This window comes from Parasteatoda tepidariorum, chromosome X2 (genome assembly GCF_043381705.1).
Source record: "Parasteatoda tepidariorum isolate YZ-2023 chromosome X2, CAS_Ptep_4.0, whole genome shotgun sequence".
Taxonomy (NCBI): Eukaryota; Metazoa; Arthropoda; class Arachnida; order Araneae; family Theridiidae; genus Parasteatoda; species Parasteatoda tepidariorum.
Window position 1 is genome coordinate 10,193,369 of NC_092215.1, and position 19,970 is coordinate 10,213,338.

The 19,970-nt window shown below is 28.4% G+C and overlaps 1 protein-coding gene across 4 annotated transcripts; it reads right to left on the reverse strand.

Moving 5' to 3' along the window:
- Window positions 1–1,207: 1,207 nt before the first annotated feature.
- On the reverse strand, window positions 1,208–19,908 carry LOC107440784 (uncharacterized). Of its 4 annotated transcripts, none has more exons than XM_016055626.4 (4): window positions 19,871–19,908; window positions 15,561–15,632; window positions 10,383–10,435; window positions 1,208–2,484 (listed from the first exon to the last, which is right to left on the reverse strand). In XM_016055626.4, the coding sequence occupies exons 3-4, from the start codon at window positions 10,416–10,418 to the stop codon at window positions 1,465–1,467; spliced, it is 1,056 nt and encodes a 351-aa protein (XP_015911112.1). In that variant the 5' UTR covers window positions 10,419–10,435; window positions 15,561–15,632; window positions 19,871–19,908; the 3' UTR covers window positions 1,208–1,464. The 4 variants fall into 4 exon arrangements, with proteins under 4 accessions (XP_015911112.1, XP_015909674.1, XP_015910409.1 ...); XM_016054188.4 differs by having other exon boundaries at window positions 19,699–19,880; XM_016054923.4 differs by lacking the exon at window positions 19,871–19,908 and adding an exon at window positions 19,633–19,828.
- Between the last annotated feature and the right edge of the window lie 62 nt (window positions 19,909–19,970).

Here is a 19,970-nt window from a genome sequence, read left to right on the forward strand (position 1 = left end):
GTTATATGCAGCATAATTTAAATTAATAGTTATGTATAAGTATACTTTTATCTCTAATCACATTTATTATTCTACCAGAAAAAATATTTACAAATAAAAGACATGCCAATCATAAATTCCAGTTCTAATATTTTTAAATAAAGTATACAAGAATTTTTATACATAAATGTGATCGATGATTTCTTGAAACTTCTGGATCTTGGATTTCGGGATCGTGGTTAGAGAAAAATCTGGATTTTTTCTGGGGCATAATCATCTCTTATTACATATTAAAAGTATCAGATTTCCACCAGTTTGTGCTTGCCACGGGGTCCCCAAAAATCTAGCAACAATGGTCCCCAAAAATCTAGCAACAATGGTTTAGATTTTATTTTTAATGTCACTATCAAAGACTTTGCAAAACTAAGCTAAAAAGCTCAAACACATGTAATCTAATTAAAAATGGAAAGCAAAAAAGGTTTGAGACATTTTTCATAAAATTATTTACCACTTTCAAAACTTAGTATAATTAAGTTTCAGAGTGGGCCATTTTGAAATATATAAAAATATAGTTTTAAAGTAAAAATTAGAATATAAATTTTATAAATCATTCAAAATTTCCAGAAAAAAGGCATCTCTTCCTGATGAAAGGAGAGATGGTAAGGTTGGACATGTTTTTGACAGTTAAACAAACAGAATTTAAAAATTTTCCTGAAAAAAATTATGTGTCTATAGATCCTACTATGTCATTTATTTAATCTAACACCTCAAAGGTAATAGTATAGCTTTATATGGGGAAAACAGTGGACGCACTTAAATGTCTTATCCCCCCTATTTTATATTCGTTTGAAAAAAAATTTTTAAATGGCTTTTAGGTTTAAATTAACAACTATTTTTCAAATTATCATATTGGGTCAATGAAACATCAAAAGCAATTATTTTAACAAAATTGAACAATACTGAAATCTTTCATTGCATAAAAAATTTTAACTAAAATGATCCACAGCAATAAGAATGCTGTGGTTATGAAACTGGTGAAAGAGTCAGAAATTATAAACAAAGTCTATTTTAGACAAAATTACAGGTGTATTCTCTCTCTCTCTACCTACTCTACAGTAAGTAAATACATATATATGACAGTTGGTTTAGTTAAAATAAATCGGCTCAAACTATTTCAAACAAAATATTAAAAAATACATACCATTTTATACAAAAATTAAATATTCACTCACTTTTCAAAATTATTTTAATCGTTTAAAAAATACATTACCAAAAAAGGGTAACAATGAATATAAAAACAGGAAAAATACTTTGGCACTTTTTCTAAAAGATAACATTACAAATTTGATTCAAATTTTTGGTGTGAATTCGAAAAACATTTTTTAACATTTGTACAATTAAGTATTACATACAAAATTTTAAAATAACGAAACAAAACATTCATAAATAGTAAAAAAGGGGGTTTACAAATTACAGTAAAATGATTCATAAAGCTGTATCAGCCATTTGCTGCCTGCTTTGCTTGCCGTTTTCTGCAGGTAAAACTTCTGTTAGTATAACGACTTCGTAGGGAGCACAATCTTCAAGATCCATTACACCACAAAGCCATCCATAAAATCCTTTTTCCAGATCTTGGATTTCTTGCTTCCAACTATCAAAGTGCCAAGAAATTTGAACAATAGCACTATAAATGCCCAAGCCAATAGTAAAAAGTGTAATTAAAAATGGGTAAGTAATTATCAATAAAGGACTGATAAAAATTTTGTGAAATATTGTTTTCTTTTCACTGAAGTAAATTAAGATGTTATACCATGTCATCGTTCCCATGTAAAAGGAATATCCAGCAGACAACAGTAAAACTAATGGCACTAAAATAATACTTAAAGCTAACACATGGAGACCTTTACGAAGACCACAAAAACAACTATCATCATCTTCAATATTCTGTGATAAAATTGTGTGCTCTATTTCATCAAGTTCTTCACGAGACATTTGTACTTTCATATCTAGTGTTTGCCCCTTTTTTCGACCACGTTTAACTGTACCTGTCATAGTAACAAAACTACCACCACAAGAGCCAATTGAAGATACTGATCTAGAATTTAAAGCAGATCTCTCATTTGATAATTCCATTTCAGCATATCCACTATCATTGATATGAACACAGTCAGATATGTCACTATTTAAATCAGATTCATCACTTTTATTGCAAGCCTTCAATGACTGTTTTTGATATGTTATGGATTTCAGACGAGGGGATGCCAGTTTAAGACCCTGAGAATCATTATGAACCTTAATTGTAGGCCTTTCTCTTGCATGTTCTGATGGATGAGGCTGATGTAATTTTCTATTTGCACGAGGATCAAATTTGGGACAAGCTTGAGGAGAACAATTATTAGTTGTACCTAACATTTGCAGACTTTCATTACTAGATCGTGATGATGATTTAGAACCTCTTTTTCTAGGAGGTACAAAAACTGGTTTGTCAACAATATCCATCTGAGTCTGAAAAGAAATTTTGTAAGTTAAAACTGATAAATTTCTCACTACACAAAATTTAAAATGAAATCAGCATAAAGTAACTAGTTACTTTAAAACAAATATAACAGATTAGAACAGCTTTATGTCTTTAATTCTTAATTAGATTAACATATGGGTGGGTCTGAAAGAAATTTCCTCTGAATGGACAACTTTTCTTTTGAATAACAGGGGAAATAAAAATTTGTTATTTGCAAACGCAGCTAGATTGAATAACCAAAATTTCCAGGTCAAGTAATCAGATACCATCTAAGCTAAGTTTCAGTCCTATATAATTAAGGCATTGGTTCAACAGATTAATATGTCGTTAACCAATAAAACAGCTTATGTAACAGCTTTTAGTAACGTGATGAAAATTTTTAACAACAAAAAGATTTATAAAGATTATATAGTTGCTAGATGTATAGGCAATAACAATTGTCAATTTAATTTAAAAATTTACAACTATTTTTTGCCTTTCAAATTTAGCTTCAGCAGATCACACAAACTGGATTTAGGTAACAAAGATAAAAAAAATAATTTACATTTAAAACTAACTTTATTTTTTGTTATTGGCAATCTGAGAAACTATTACTGGAATTGCAGTTTTCCTCGAATACAAAAATGTGTTCAGTAAAACAATAAGAGAAACCTCTAAAATTTTACTACAAGTAATAAAGTTTTATTTACATTAAAAATTTAAAAAGGGGTTTTGAGTCAAAACAAGTAGATGTGCCTGTGACTAATTCCCTTCAAAAGAAACTTGCCATGACTGGAAAAGTGAACCATAACCAGCCAGGGTGAAAATCAAACTTATATCAGCAACTTGATAGTCAGAAACATTGACACTCAAATAATTTACTAAAAAGAATTGTGTTTTTCAACACAATTAAAGCATTCCTTTAAAACAAAAACTAAACGATACTTCAGTTTTCATATAGTAGTTTTAAATTTTATCAAAATCATTAAATTTTGGTACATTTTACTGAGTTAGTGTAAGCATCTAATTTTTTTTCTTAAAAATTATTTTTTAAGATATAGTAATTAAGCAGAAGTCTGAAAATTGGAAAGATACTTTCTCATTCTGGCTTCCCATTTAGGTTTATGTGCAAATTTTTTTTTATTATATATCCTAACAGAGTAATTTTTACCAAAAATTATTGTAATTAATGCAAAAATAAAATTATTTGCATACATATTCATTAATTTTAAACTAAAAATAGTTTTTGAAGAATATTTTCTACATTTTAAAATTCTTATTTATGTGTTTGTAAACCATCGATTACAATTTGGTTCATTTGCTGTTCAGAAAAAGTTTTAAAAAAATTATGGAGTGGTGTACAAAACATACTACTGAACTAAGAACTTTTACTCATGAAACCTACATAGTAAAATTTTGAAATCTCCTGACAACTTTTCTTTAGTAATTTCACTGCATAGTTTTACAATTACAGAAAACTTCCTAAAAACAATTGCTATATTACTTCCAAGAAAAATATCCGATTCAAAGCATTTATGAAACTTCATTCAGGCTACATTTTTAGGGCAGAAAAATAAAGTGAAAATTGCAAAGAATTAATTCAGAAAAAATTATGTTCATTATCGAAAATAAATATGTCACAAACATTATACTTCAGAAAAAATTTTATACTCAAAGTATTTACAAAAAACTTTCATAAACTTTGTCTGCACCTAAAATGACATTAAACAATTATAAGACCACTAATGTATATAAATGCTTTAGATAATTTGATACATTGGTGGTCAATAAAATTTTAAATTTATTAAATCAAGAGTAAAGTATAAAATATAATCTTCCAGATAAACCAAAGTAGTCTACCTCCTTAAATTGAACTCAAATATAAACAAACGTTTAGTAGGAAAATATTACCTCCTTTTTTAAACTAAACAAAGACTGCACTAATTTTTACGCTCAGTTATGTCAAGCTCAGATTTTAAAACAGTGAAATTTCTTAAATCTCCATAAAACAAGGATGAGCAGTGAAAAAATGATGCAGAGGAAAGCGTTAATAAAATGTAAGGTTTGCACTTTTCGAATTTTGAATACTATCACATATTTCAATACTTTCTGTTTTATATTAACAACTGTTTTGAAGTATTAAATTTATATTTTATTTTATAATTTGTTCGCAGATAAATTGCTATTTGAATGCATTTTATGTGTAGCTTTAATTGAAGTTTTAAAAAGCTTTTATTGAAGTACTAATAATGTAAGTTCTAATATTAAAAATAAAGCTTAGTTTACCTTCATATTTTCAATGTAAACATTAGAACTATACTTTTACACATCTTAACGAAAAATAAAGGGATAGATATGTTTTTATGTTTTTTCGAAGAAAATATATCGATATCAGGACAGTAGAAGAAACTGAAATCTCAGAAATAGAATAAGTTTATTGAAGGTAAAATAGAATGAACTAAATTGAATTTTTAAGTAGTTTATGATCTTATAAAACATACTTAAATCGATAAATTTTTGTGTTTTTCACAGCAAGTGCATTTTACAGCAAGTGCAATTCTAATAAAATTTATCAAAGAAAAAAATTAAAATTGATTTAGTTTCATTACTAACTGAAATTTAACATCCATACATTCTTTCAGAGTAATAGTTTATAGTTTAAACTAAACTCAGCAACGCGACAGCCCTAGAGGGCCAAGGTCTACTGTGCCCATCTCAGTTTTCTTGACCTTGGGCTCTGGGGTGCAGAAGCAGATGTTCCGGTCAGGTGGTCAGCCGAACGCGGAACTCCCATTGTTTAGTTCCCAAGCATGCTTGGTACTCATTTATCGACCCACTGAAGGGATGAAAGGCTGAGTCAACCTTGCCCTGCCCGAGGATCGAACCAGGGACCTGTGGCACGGCAGCGGCCTTTAATTTAATGCAAATTTTGATATATTTAAGGTAATATATCATATCATACATAAATAATAATTTTTAAAAAATAAATAATTGAAAATAATGGAATGATGAAAATACAAAAATGACATGGGTTGCGTACATAATAGTAAAAGCGTAGCCATCAACCCCTAGTTATAAAAATAAAGAAGAAACACTTAAAAATGCAGATTTCTACTGCATAATAATAATTTTATGGAAAAAAAGCAAATTTCAAATATTTACTGTTTTATAAATCCAGTATCATATAATGCAGGTAATTGTGACACAAAGTGAAAAACCCAGAAAAAATTTCGAGCAAAAAATCGATATGACAATATCAATTTATATACCAATCATGTTTCATACGTAACATAATTTTTTCAACTAGCATTTATAATTAAAAAACCTACTAATGAAGAATATTAAACCTTCATAATAACTAATTCAAGAAAAAACTTCGACGACAGTATTTCTCTCCTGCGAAAAACTAGTAGTTTTTGTAAGTTATTTTTTATTAATAAAGGAGATTAAATTTTTTTATTATTATTATCTATGTTTTTATGAGTAATCTTTATTGTTAATGGAGAAAAATTATTTCTTGAGATTCACTTTCATATCAGCGCAAATTGAGATACATAATCTATGCAATCTTTGAATTCAACATTGGCCGAGTTTTCTTATATAAATAACAGAAAGATTTATATTCCTGTGGTTTACATTTCCTACTTGCTTCTTAATAATGCAATTTTACAGTCTAAAATTGCGATTCATTTTTACGAATTTTAAAAAACAAACATGTATTGACAAGTTTTAGAAATTATTGTGATTTAAAAAAACAGGATTTGTATTCACGTTTAAAAAAATGTATTATTTTAAAACCAAACATTGTGATTCGCATTCATGCATTTTTAAGCGTCAAATATCGTGATTTGTATTTCCGCAATTTAAAAATAAAGCATCATGATTCACATTCAGGTGATCTGAAGATAAAACATATTGATTCATATTCATACTTTTTTAAAATCAAAAATCGCAATTCAGGTTTACATGATTTTAACATCAAACATCTTTCGTTTCCTTGCATTTAAAAAATAAAACATTGAGATCTATGTTCACTTAGAATCAATTGAACTTTTTCGCAAGTAAGACTTACTATATCATCTGTCAAGTTTTAGAAAAATTATGCGGCTCTAAGTGTGTCATTGAATTCGAAAAAATATGATTAAGTCCTCCGTCGAAAGAAAAAACAAAATTAATTTCCAAACAACTCAATAGAATGGCATTATAATATTAAAATTAGCTTAATGCAACTTCCCTTCATAATTTTTACCATCTTTACTTTCTTTCTTATAATGCATAGGCATTGCATGAATGGAATATTGAGTTAGTAATCTTATCTTACCAATTTAACTACATAATTTACTGATTAGCTTTAAAATTTATATTCATTTAACTTTCATAAATATAAATTTAGTACATTCAATAATTCTTACAAATCGAACAAATAAAATAAAATGTCATATTTTGACACCATAATAATGCATATAATACACCTAACATTAAAAAAAATAAGAATAGATTGTTTATTTAAAATCCTCTTAACATACATACTTTAAAAACAGATTTTCCCATTCTAGACATAAATTAAGCATTTATGCATAGAAATTTGGATATTTTTAAACAATATTAAAATACATTTATAAGACGATTCAAATATACTTTTATAACTAACTTTTAATATAAATTGTATGGGGATAAAAAAAATTGTTAGTGATTAAAATTTTTTTTTATTTTTCATGAATGAAACTTGAAAATTAGGAATGAAGTTATAAAAATTTAAACATTAGAGCTCGAAACCATTTTTATAGTAAAATTTTTATCTAAAAATTTGCAATGCTGCATTGAAATAATCCAATGGAGAAAAAAACTAACCTTATGAATCATTCATCACTCACTCTGGCGTGATCATGAAATTTGAATTTTTTTTAAAAATAAGATTTAATAAATGTCCTAAGCAGCAGTATTTTTTTTTTTTTTTTTGCAAGCGTAATGAATTAAAAATGTTTTTGTTTATGTCATCGTAACTTACATTTTTTTTTATTCTTAATGTAGTTCAAGTCTCAAATGTAGTCTTTGAAATGTGTTAAACTATTTTTTTTCAGTAGCATTTGGTTCTACTTGATTCATTTACATTACTTAAAAGATAGTTCATATTGACATATATTATTTGATTCATTTACATTACTTAAAAGATAGTTCATATTGACATATATTATTTATTTTAACTTGCAAAGATGCTTAACTTCAAGTGCTTTTTCTGGGAGAAAAAAGATAAATTTATGATTCTCTTCACAAAATAATCTTCTTTATTAAAATGCATCCCTGTTTGTTAAACAAGTCTTTTATATTTTTGAACTCAAACGTTCAACATAGATTCCTCTTGTTGGAAAACAATGATAGAAATAAATTCCCTTTTCTTTGCTTTTTTGAACCAGTTTTTGTTGCAACACCACAAATGGATGGCATAGCTGCATATTTCAGGTAACCCTAAACAAAGCTAAACCTTAAACTTTTATTACCTAAATAACTTCTGATCTAATGACCGGATCTTCAAGTTCTAGGACTTGATCTTAATGGTTCAAGGGACTGACATTAAATATTGTTATTTATTAGTGCAGACAATACTTTAAGTTAAGAAATCAGACACAGAAATATACTTTCTCTGAAAGAAACCTATTTTTTAAAAAATATATTAGGATTTCTGACCCCAAAAATAAGGGGTAGCTACAGTCTGGGAAATAAGGTTCACAGTTTGGTCAAGAGAGCAATTTGAAGTTTGAACACATAAATGTCAATTTTACTTTTTGGGTGTTTCGCCATATTTCTAGAATTTAATGAATTGAAAAAATTTCGCACACTATTATAAAATTCATTTATCCAAAGATAATTTTATGTAAATAATAATTTTTAGTAAATATTAAATCATTTTCATTCATTTATTTAATAGTAAGTGAAAAATTTTTTAACTGTATGATATACTATTTTTTGCATCATTTTAAAGAATATAAATTTTACATGGCAAAATACAAAAAAATTAGCAAATTTGATAAATGAGTTGCTGAGAAATCAAAATTTAAAAAAGACGCAATTTTAAAATTAAATTACTCAGACACTATTTGACCGATTTCACGCAAATTTTGCATTTTGCCATGTAAAATTAACATCTTAAAAACAATGAAATCATACAATTCAACATTCTTTTGCAACTATTATTCATTAAAATAATAAATATTTATTAAAGCCTATCTTTTGTATGGAATTATCTTCGGAGACAAATTTTATAATTGTGTACAAAATTTTTAAATTTGTTTAAAAAGTTCTCAAGATATGACGAAATACACGAAAAGTAAAACTAGCATGAAGTGGTCTAAACTCTGGACCGCTCACATGACAAAACTATTGAGACAATATTTCCCATATTGCATCTACACCTATATTTATGGGGTAAGAAGTCCCAATCTGTCAACAACAAAAAAAAGACACATTGAATTAGGGAAATTACACTTTTGTGTACGATTTCATAACTTAAAATATTGTCTGCACTAATTTATAAGCACATTTGTGACCTCTTGTCTAGTAAGACTCTTGTCTAGTAAGACTCTAGTCCTAGAACGTGGAGATGTGATCATGAGATCAAGAGTTATTCTGGGTGGTCCTTTTTTTGTGCACAGTACATCTTATTTTATTTGGTGTTCAAAAACTTATTCTTGAATTTGACCACTATGACAAATGTCTAAACAATTGTGGTACCTATGTACAAAAATAGTTTCTGAAAAGCTTTATAAAGTAAAAATAAATTTTGTTTGGAAAAAAAATTTGATGCGAGTTTTTCCAAAATGGTACTTTCTGGACATACCTCATAATACAGTGTAACGTCCCATATCTGGACGTCCCTTTTCCGGAAGGGTTGATTTCCCGGACACTTTTTAACAATCAAAATAAACAAACATTTCTTCATCTTCCCCCCTTTAAAAAAAAAAAAAAAAAGGAAGTTTTTTGACAGGTTTTCCCCCTCTTCAGCTTCTAGAGATCTATGCATTGAACCCATAAATCAACAGAAAAGAGAATAGAAGATCTACTAAGACCATGACGCTCCACCTCTGCAATGCAGGAAAGGGGGGGGATTTGTTTTCAAAAGGGCACAACTGAGTCCCCTCCCTCCCCCTTCTTTTGAGTCCCCTCCCTCCCCCTTCTTTCCTATGCAGCTGGCTAGTAAAAGAGGCATTCCTGGAACATTTTTATTTGAGTGTCAGGGGAAGAAGAAATACTGTGAAAAAGGGTAAACACAGCAAATGTTAAAGTGGAGGGAGGAATCCCCTTTAGTCACACAAGAACAAATAAAGAGAACCCAATCAGCATGCCACGCCTTTATGCTTGATTGATAGCCAATGATGGGAGAGAAAATAAGAATTTGTCACTACCCCGCCCTCAACTTGAATGACAAGTAAGGAGGAAATGAATTTTTCTTCTCCGCCTACCCACCTTAATGAATGACGGGAATTTCCCCTTCTTGCTTGAATCATTCTAGTTCAAAATGGCGGAGAGAGCAATTAATATTTTAATAACTGTGAATTTTTTTCGTTTTCTATATTTATTTTTAAAATAGCAATAATTATTTTTTTTCTAGTATTTTGTTTATGATTGATTAGATATCATTCTAATACTAAAACATTATTGCCCGAAAAATAATGTTTATTTATTTTCTGCTTCTTAGATTCAGATCATTTTAAGCTTTGTTTACCTTGGAGGTCAATCATACGGAAAAATCAAATATACGGACTTCGGGAAGTCCCGCCGATTCCGGATATGCGACTTTCCACTGTAAGGCCTTTCAAAAATAAATTATTTTAAATTTTTAAGGTAACATATACAGATTGCAATAATGAAACAAATATATTCAGGCTTCATAAAAATATGGACTACTTACATGATAATCAGCCATATTAGATGATGCAATATGCATTTTTTATAAAGGATGCACTAAAAATATAAAAAATAATAATTTAATCACAAAAAAGAAAGCATTCATAATTTAAAATTTAAGACATTCAACTTATAAAAAAAGCATCAATTAAAGAAAAAAAAGCTATTTCATGTTACACAACAAAAAGCATAATACAGTATACCCTTGAAGGATCATTTCTCATGAAACCATTCATCATGAACAATTCATACAGGAAAACAAATATGGAAAAATGAAATATCATATGACATGCAAATTAATGAAAAGTAGTAAAGATATAAAATTGACTTGAAAATCAATAGATTTACAATGAGTATAAATATTTTAGATGAAAATTTTTTTAATAATTTCGAAAATATTTCTGACACAAAAGATATACTCATTTGTTTATTTAAAATATTTGGAAATTTTGGGTTGAGCAATCTCTTTTCTTCTCCGCAAAGACTCTAAATTTTTGAAATTCCAAAGAGATTAATTTTATTTTTTCACAAGAACACAGAATCAGATTAAATTCTTTTCTTAAGATTGAACAAATAACTTAACTGCAAACTAAATTAAATTTGTATTTTCAGTATGAGCTGATGATTATGTTACTATTTTTTGATGATTCTTTTAATAATATGTAATCTTTTAATAATAAAAATATCAAATTAAAATCTAAAACTCATAAGTGTGCAAAAATATGAAGTAAAATAGCTGAAGCCTTAATTGAGCTTTAGTTTATTATCTCGAGGAGAGCTAAAGCATCAAAATATTTTTGGCTATGGGTCTCTCCTATATGAATGTAGAAGACACTCCAATTTTTTATTTATTTATTTTTTTTTTTTTACTTATTTAAAGCAATTAAAAATTCAAAAGTTAGTATTTCTAAAATTATCTCAGTTCTTTTTTTAATTTATTTACAGTGCTACAACAGCTTTTGAAAATTAATCATTTTTCCAGCAAATAAAAAAAAGTAAATTGTTGTTGTTGTTTTCGTGTAATAAGAGTTTTAATAATGGGTTTGACTATCAAGAGAGCAGAGTCATTTGTTAACTTAAAGAGTCTGACCAATCTCATATATGTAAGAGTAGAGTTTTTGCTTTTTTAGGTTCACCAGTGGGCTTTGCCAGTTATTTTGTTAAAGCACACATCCCGTTGGGTATCATGTTTTTAGTTTTTTTTAGCAAATTTCCATACCACATCGAGTAAAGGCTAGCTGAAGTACAAGTGGAGTGGAAAGCCGGTGTTTAATTTAGAAAATCTGACTACTAGTCTTGAGTCTAGTCTGAGTACTAGCTGGTCTGAGTACTTGGATAAGGGAATGCATCTAATTTCTACTATGGATTGAACTTGACAAAAATAGCTCAAGGGGGATCTATGTTCTGGCAAAAAAAAATTTTAATTTAATAGCCATAGTTGCTGTATTTTTACACATTGCTGATTAAGGGCTCTGTGTTGTAGAGAACAATAGAAGTCCATTGTTTTGTTTTTTTAGAGAAAATATTTCTGGAATTCCAAATAATATGAATAATACATTCTAAACTATAGACAATTAAAAGTGTTAATACTTATTATTAAACAAAACTAAGTTTTAGAAAGTTAACGAAAGGACTAATACTACTATTAGGTTGACAATTATATAGTTAAGTAAGATTGCGAGCATAATGTAGAAACAGTGAGCTTTATATGTGCATAGCATAGCAAAATGGCACTATGTAAAATTAGCAATATGGCAAATGTGGTGCACCAAGGGCCATAGATGATGGGCATGCATGACTGCTGTGGAAATGGATTTGGGCGAATGGAGGTGCAACTGACTGCTTGGATGAACTAAGGGGGTACCAACATTGTCTCAATGGCAGTTAAGCGATTTGCTGTATATGAGCCTCCACAGCATTCGTCTGATAAATGGACTTATGTCAACTGCTGTTAATTGTCAACAAAAGCTGGACTTTGCATGCCAGTACTGCAACTAGACATCCACTGAATGGGGAGAAGTGGCTTTTTTCAATGATTCATGTTTTATGCTCCATCAGAAAGAAGGGCGCTGTTATGTTTATTATAGTTATATACAAACACACTGCAGCAATTACCGTAGGGATCCAAGCAGGAGGAGGAAGTATTATGGTATGGGGAATGTTTTTGTGGCATTCTTTAGGTGCACTTTGAAAGGCACAAGGGATCCACACAAGTCCTTACAAGCTATGTCACCCCTACATGCAAATTATTTTGTACCTATGATTGCACCTACCAGCAATACAATATGATGAGTCATACAACTTACAATGTACATGCGTTGTTTAAAAGGCACCAAGATGAGTTTGCAGCATTCAACCTAACTAACTAACAGCCCTGACTTAACCCAATCAAGAAGTTGGACCACCTCGATTGGGGTACCTTAGACCCTCAACCGTGCAATCTAGTGCAACTGACACGCGAGTCAGCATGGCTAGACATTCCAGTAAACACTTTTTAGAACATGATAGACTCTACATGTTATGCAGCGGCCTCATCAAATGACTTTTGAATCTAATATTTTGCCGCTCCATATAGCAATCCCAGAGGTATAGGTTACACATTTTTTAATACATTTTCTAATATTATATTCGTATCAATTTTGTTTTGCTCTCATTTGATTTAATGGGGGGGAGGTAAAGCATAGAAAATATGACCTTACTCATACAGATAAGAATTTCAGACACATGAATAAGCATTTTCAAAATTTGTACTTGTTTCATACTTTCTAAATTACTAATAATTTCTGAACTGTAAGTCCTATCAACTTGATTTTGATATAATTAATCAACAACAAAAATACAACAGAACAATACCTCTTTAGTAGAGATAGAAAAGCTGTAGCTTTTTACCTTTTAATCCTCTCAATAAATTCAAGAAGTCAGCTTAAGCTCACATTAGGAAAGAGGAAAAACTTCAAATTTTCATATTGAACCTCAACTTCAACTTTTAAAACAATTTCCAGCTTTCCACTAATCATTTTTTAAAGTGCAGCTTTTCTTTTTGTGTCTTGGAAAATGGCTTAATCTGCTCATTATACTTTTTTTTAACTAATACAAATAATTTTTAACTTCAATCAAAATTAAACACCTCATTTGTATGAAACAAACATGACAAATTTCAAATTACTTATACAATTCTTTGGTACATAGAGTCCAGATTATGAAATCCTTTCTGTGCTTAGTATCGACGGGTAACTATATTATTTAATAAACATGGAAAAACTGCAAAATAACCAGGGGGTCTGTCTAGGTATTTTTGAGAAGTACCTATTTTGCAAAAATTTAGACATAATTTGTGAAATTTAAAAATTATATTAAAAAATCAATACAAAAATATGGTAAAATACGAAATATTTTCAAAAATATTTAAATATTTTTCGAAAATATGTTAAAAGTATTTTGGGAAACTACCGTTTTTGATAAAATTGAATTTGTGTAAGTAACGCTTAATGGTAGTAAATTTGTCCTGGACAGACCCCTGATATCACATAATAAAGCTAACAACTTAAAAATACACAAAAACTTTAAATAACAGAAAAATACACATTTATTTTAAGATAATATGGTTACCTCAGAGTAACTATTTATTTATATAAATGCTTAATTTCTCAAATAGCAATTTAATAAGGGGAAGACATAACTTAGGAAATTCACTTTGGGATGAAATTTGATAATATATTTAGTAATGTACCTTAAAGGTACTCACTCTTTAAATAAAGCAAATTAGTCAGCCAATTCTTTGAAAAACACATTTTAAAATTTAAGTTTATTTATTGTAGTAAAATAATACTAGTAAAGTTTTCACTTCGTAAGTGGCACAGAGACTAAGTGGTAAAATACTAGACTGACAAAGAAAGAGTTTGAATCAAGTATCTCTCAATTTTGTTTTTTATTTTTTTTTATTGAAGTTTTCTTCTTATATACAAACAGTGTTAGTTTAAATATAATTTTACTGCATTTTCATTATCGCATTCTTTTAGTTGCTAAATATTTCTTGAAATTTAAATTTCATTAAAAATTTAATCTTTTAATAAAAGAATGATTAAAATTATATACGATATTTATAAATATTGCTTATAATAATTCAAAAGTTACATTATTTTTAACAAATTTTATTTATAGATTATGATTCATAAATAATATTATAAATTATAATAATCATAAAAAAACAGAAAACAAAAAATGATAATTGATCTGCTTCACAATTAATACAATATTGTTTCCGTGAGTAACTTATATTGAAAATTATAAGCAGAAAAACCTACTTCAGAGCATTCAATAAGAATTCTCTACTTTCTGAAAGTTTAGGAGCAAAACAAGCTTTATCTTTCTATTAAAATTAGATGATGACGAATGATAATGAAATATTAATTATATTTCAATGGCCTGTCGAGAAGTTATTTCTTGATTCTGTTTGATTAAACAGGCAAAATTTTTCTGAAGACTATATTAGATTTCATGTTTTGTTTTTTTTTTAAAATAATTGTTGCAAGATTATACTGTACAAGTACATTTTGCAGGAATCACTTTAAAATTTAACTTAAAAATAAATCTTTTAATTATCATTATAGTGAATGAATAAAATATTACTGTAATTTAAATGTGAAGTAATTCCTGATAGTTAAAAACTTAATAAATTTATATGTAAATTAATACTATTCGTAAACTGATAATATATATTTACATAAAAATGTTACAAAAAAACTGCAATCAAATAAATAATGTCAAGCAACATTTAATGACTAGAAAAATAAAATAAAATTATATTTAAACTAATTTTATTAAACTAAATAAATAATTATAAAAATTTAAGAGAAAAGTACTTCAAGTAACCCATGCAGTCAATTTAACTTTAAGCATCTCATTGTCATGCCAATATCTTATCAATAGGTCACTTTGCTGTTAAAGAAGTGAAAAATTAACTGATAAAAAGTGTGCTTAAATTTTCAAATATGTTTTTACTTAGAAATGGCTGGCTAGAATACTTTATTGAAAGGGATGCAAACCCTTAAAGTGCATTACTAATATATCAAGTTTAATTTCTAAGTGAATTTCCAAAGTCATGTTTTCTCCTTTTAAGTCCTCGATGCCTAATAAACATTCTTATAACAACGAATATCTTGATAACAATTTGAATACCTACCTTCAAATTACAAATAGAAACTTCATTGGCCCCTCCAGACTTTGTTTACACAACATGCAGTTTTCAAACAAGCTAAAAAATAAATACATCACTTTCAACAATAAAATAATACAAGTTAATATCATATATATTTACCTTTCTAACTCATTCAATCTATAGTTATAGATATTCAACCTGGCTACTTAAAATATACAATGATTACATTAAATAAACAAAATTATTCATACTAAAATAAAACAATATCAGCTTTTTAGTCACGTAAGTATATACACAAAAAACATGTGTATTGTGTTCATATAACAAATAAACACTATAAGGTAATTATTGTACTCATTTGTTACATGAATAATATGTTTCATATTATATTATATTGTTTATGTAATGTAATACTTACTATAATAAGGTAAGTTTTTTTTAGCAAATAATACAGCATTAAACAAATAAGACAAATATAAAAGTGTCCTCACATTCTACAGGCTCTAATTCCTTTTTCAGAAACATTTCACGAAAATTAGGCATGTCTAGATACATGCGAACATGCCTTCTATCTCTATCGTTCATTAACTATCTTAAGAAAGACAAAACTATCAATAGCTAATATTATTGGGCATTAATCCCTTCCTTCTCGCTCCCATGAAAATGATGGGCTGAGTTTTCGCCCGTTATTTCTCGCTCCCGTGATATTGAAGGGCTGGATTGTTCAGTAGTAACGCGCCAATAAGAATAAAACTAATCTGTTTCTTTTGCCCGGAAAACATTTGATTTCTCATTTTACACACCTGATGGCAGTACCAGGATATTTTTAAGGTAATTGCAGATAGTTAGTTTATTTTAAACAAGTTGCAGCACTAATCAAATACGTAATACAAATACAAAAGCCAAAAAAATAGGCACTTTTATGACCGTTTTCTTGAACATTAACCGATCGTCAAGGGGTTAATAGATCAATTGACTGATCACATGATGATTGACATCAGATGCAAAAGAAAAAAATATGCGATTTCACAAAAACTGGTGCCTAAATTTAAATAATAAAAAAGTACTACTAATTAAAATATTAAAAAACTCATTTGTTAAAATTACATTGCATTTAAACTTCAGTTTTTTATTATATGTTTTGAAAATTTATTTACTGTTTTTACCCAGTAATTTCTTATAATTTATAATTCCAATTTCTTAAGAGAATATTCTGATTTTTAAATAGTAAAAATTACATTTATGTTATGAGGCATAAGAATATTAGAATGGCTTTCGTAAAATTAAACACAAGAAAAGCTGGGAAACACTACTCAAGAAAAATGCTATTAAAAATGATGCACAATAAATCTTTCTAAAATTTAGATATATTATTCTTCTCAACTCTTAATACAAGTCAAAATTAGGCACTATTTTCATACATATACAATTTCTTAAGATTTTGAAGGAAATATTCCAGTTTCAATGTCTACAACATTGCCATAAAGTTCGTGAATTAGCAAAAATAAATTTTAAAATATTTTACTTAATAACCATAAAATTTTGGGTTTATGACTATTAATGTTCATCTCCATATTCCTGTAATTTTGAACCTGATCCAGAAGACAAGAGAACTCCTGAATCAAGTATTGGCAGAAATTTGTCTTCATGGAGGACTTTTTGATGAGATTAACGTTATTTGTGTTACGTGGAGAAAAATACTCTTAACCACAAAAACCTCCCAGTTAGCCTAACAGCAAAAGGACTCCTAAACCATGATTCGTCTATAACTGAGGATATATCCTACGTCAGCACTGTGGTCATTGGGGAAATCTTATCAGCCAGCCATTGTAGGGATTCAAACCCGGTTCACCTCATTGGAAGGCGAACGCTCTATCCCCTTAGTCATCTTAGCTCTCAGAAAAAAAAATATTATGGTTTACTTGCATGGCAATAAGTTAGAGCATTTGAATTCGGTGAAATTTATTTTAATTTCTAATGCAAAACAGCCCGGTTATTGCCAAAATATGATAACTTTTTTGCCATAGGTACTGATACACAAATTTCTCTAATTTAAATAACAAAATTTAAAAAAATAATTGGCATGAAAGAAATTTGATCATTTTTCAGAGAAATTCAGATAATATTCTTAACAGGCATCAACAGGGCGGATTAACCTATAGGTACACTAGGCACGTGCCTAGGGCCTACGAAAAACTTGGGAGAAAAAAATTTGTTGACAAAAATAATTTAGCTTTAAAAACAACAAGTGTATTTTGCACAAAATTATAAAGATAAAAAACAAAAATATAATATTTTTCGGTAATAAATTATTTTGCAGAATCTTATGATCTAATATATTACTTTTTTGCGATTTTTGGATTCAACGAAAACTTGTATTATGCTGTTGAATTCCAAACTATGCAAAATGTCGTATTCAATAGACATAAGTGCGAGCGATGCCAAACGATCTTGATTCATTGTTGAATGCAAATAATTTTTTTATCAATTTTAATCTGGAGAAAGATCTTTCTCCTTCTGCATTTGATCCAAGAATCGACAAATATATTCTTTATGCAATGTGAACGCTAGGAAAAGTCTTCACAAGTTTATCTTTAATTTCAGCCTTCATCATTTCTTGAGCAGATTTATGTTTATACAAATTTGAAAATAGTAAAAATTCATCTACAAAGTTTTCCTCTAAATCGGATGAGTATATTTTCTCCAAATTTTGAGCTTTTAGTTTAATCTCAGATTCTGACAAATTTTTGTGAACAAGAAAACCGAAATTATCATACAAATCACTGTAAGCATTATGCCTTTTAGTCATTTCTGAAATTAATGCATCTAAAATGGCGTAATACGTTCCTAACAAAAACATTTGTCTTGGATTCGAGTTTGAAATTACTTCTTGTTCTTCTGTTTCGTCGAAAAATCTCTTTCGTTTTCGTGTTCTCTTTATTTTATATTCAGTATTCGGCAAAAGAACTTGTGCTTTCGATTCTGATTTGTATTGCAGATAAAGTTTGATAAACAAATTGTAAATTAAAATCCATATTAATAAAAATGTTTAAAAAAATATGCAAGAAAATTTTAGCATATATTTTGAAAACAGGGGAGGAGGGGGGAAGGAGGGGAGGGCCCAAAAAAATATGCAAGAAAATTTTAGCATATATTTTGAAAACAGGGGAGGAGTGGGGGAAGGAGGGGAGGGCTCAAAAACAGCTATGCCTAGGGCCTACGAAAGGTATAATCCAGCTCTGGGCACCAAATATAACAATTTTAAAGATACTGTGCTTAAAAAATGTAGGATCACGTGAAACACAATGCCCTCAATATACCAAAAACTATTAACTCTTGAAATTTTAAATATTTCTTCAATTGCAGAACTGAGTTATTCCATCCAATAAAAAGATTTAAATGTGATTTGTATTTGATTAATTAAGATTGATCTGAAAATAGAATCCTATGGACGGCTCGGTTAAATATTAAAATAAAAAAATTAAGTAGTCTATGAAATACTCAGAAAGAAATAAATGAATATGTTTTGATTGGAGATAGCCACCGATTTTAAGTTTGTCACCTTTCATAATACTTTTTGAAGTTTCTCTTTAAATAAATCAATTTTGAGGAGGGAAGGTAATAAACGTTAAACTAAATATTAGTTGTTAAAAGCATTTCAATGAACCGATTATTTGGCTAATGTTACATTGGACTAGCATATCTTTGGAATTATATATATCATAAAAGAAAAGATTACATATACCATAACAAAAAATCTCTTTATTTGCACTTTAGTACTATGCAAAAATACAAGACATATTTCCGTTTCGTTATCTTTCACACTAACTACAATCGTCAGATTGTCAAATGGATTTTAAACTTGCACTCTTTTTAAAAAAAAAATTTACATATATATATAGCATGCAGATGTTTGTCCGGGGATGGCTACGAGTTGATCCCCTTCTGTGATGTATTTTTTAGTTTTTCGCAGGCCAATACAAAACAATTCAAAAAAATTAGCATTATCAAGTGTAAATTTAAGTAGGATATAACTTTGCAATTAATGTTTAAATTTATATATACAAAAAATAAAACAACTTGCACAGATTATTACCACCTAACTGAATACTCATTCAGAATTACTACTAATTGATTTTTAAAATACAAAAATTAAATTTACTCCTCTCTTCCATCACTTTATAAGGGTCATGTTGACTTAGTTTCATGTTCTTAAATTATTTTCATTTTAAAAAGTGATTTCTCAGTACTTCGCTTTCAATTATTTTGGGTTTCATATTCAAAGGGGAAATAAAGAAAATGAAAAAAAAGATTACACATAAATCAGTAATTACTTATGATTCCAACTTCAAAGTTGATAGATGTCGCTGAAAACTCATAAGAGCTGTCTTTACAGATGCAAACAAAGATATATTCAAAGGCCATTCTCACTGC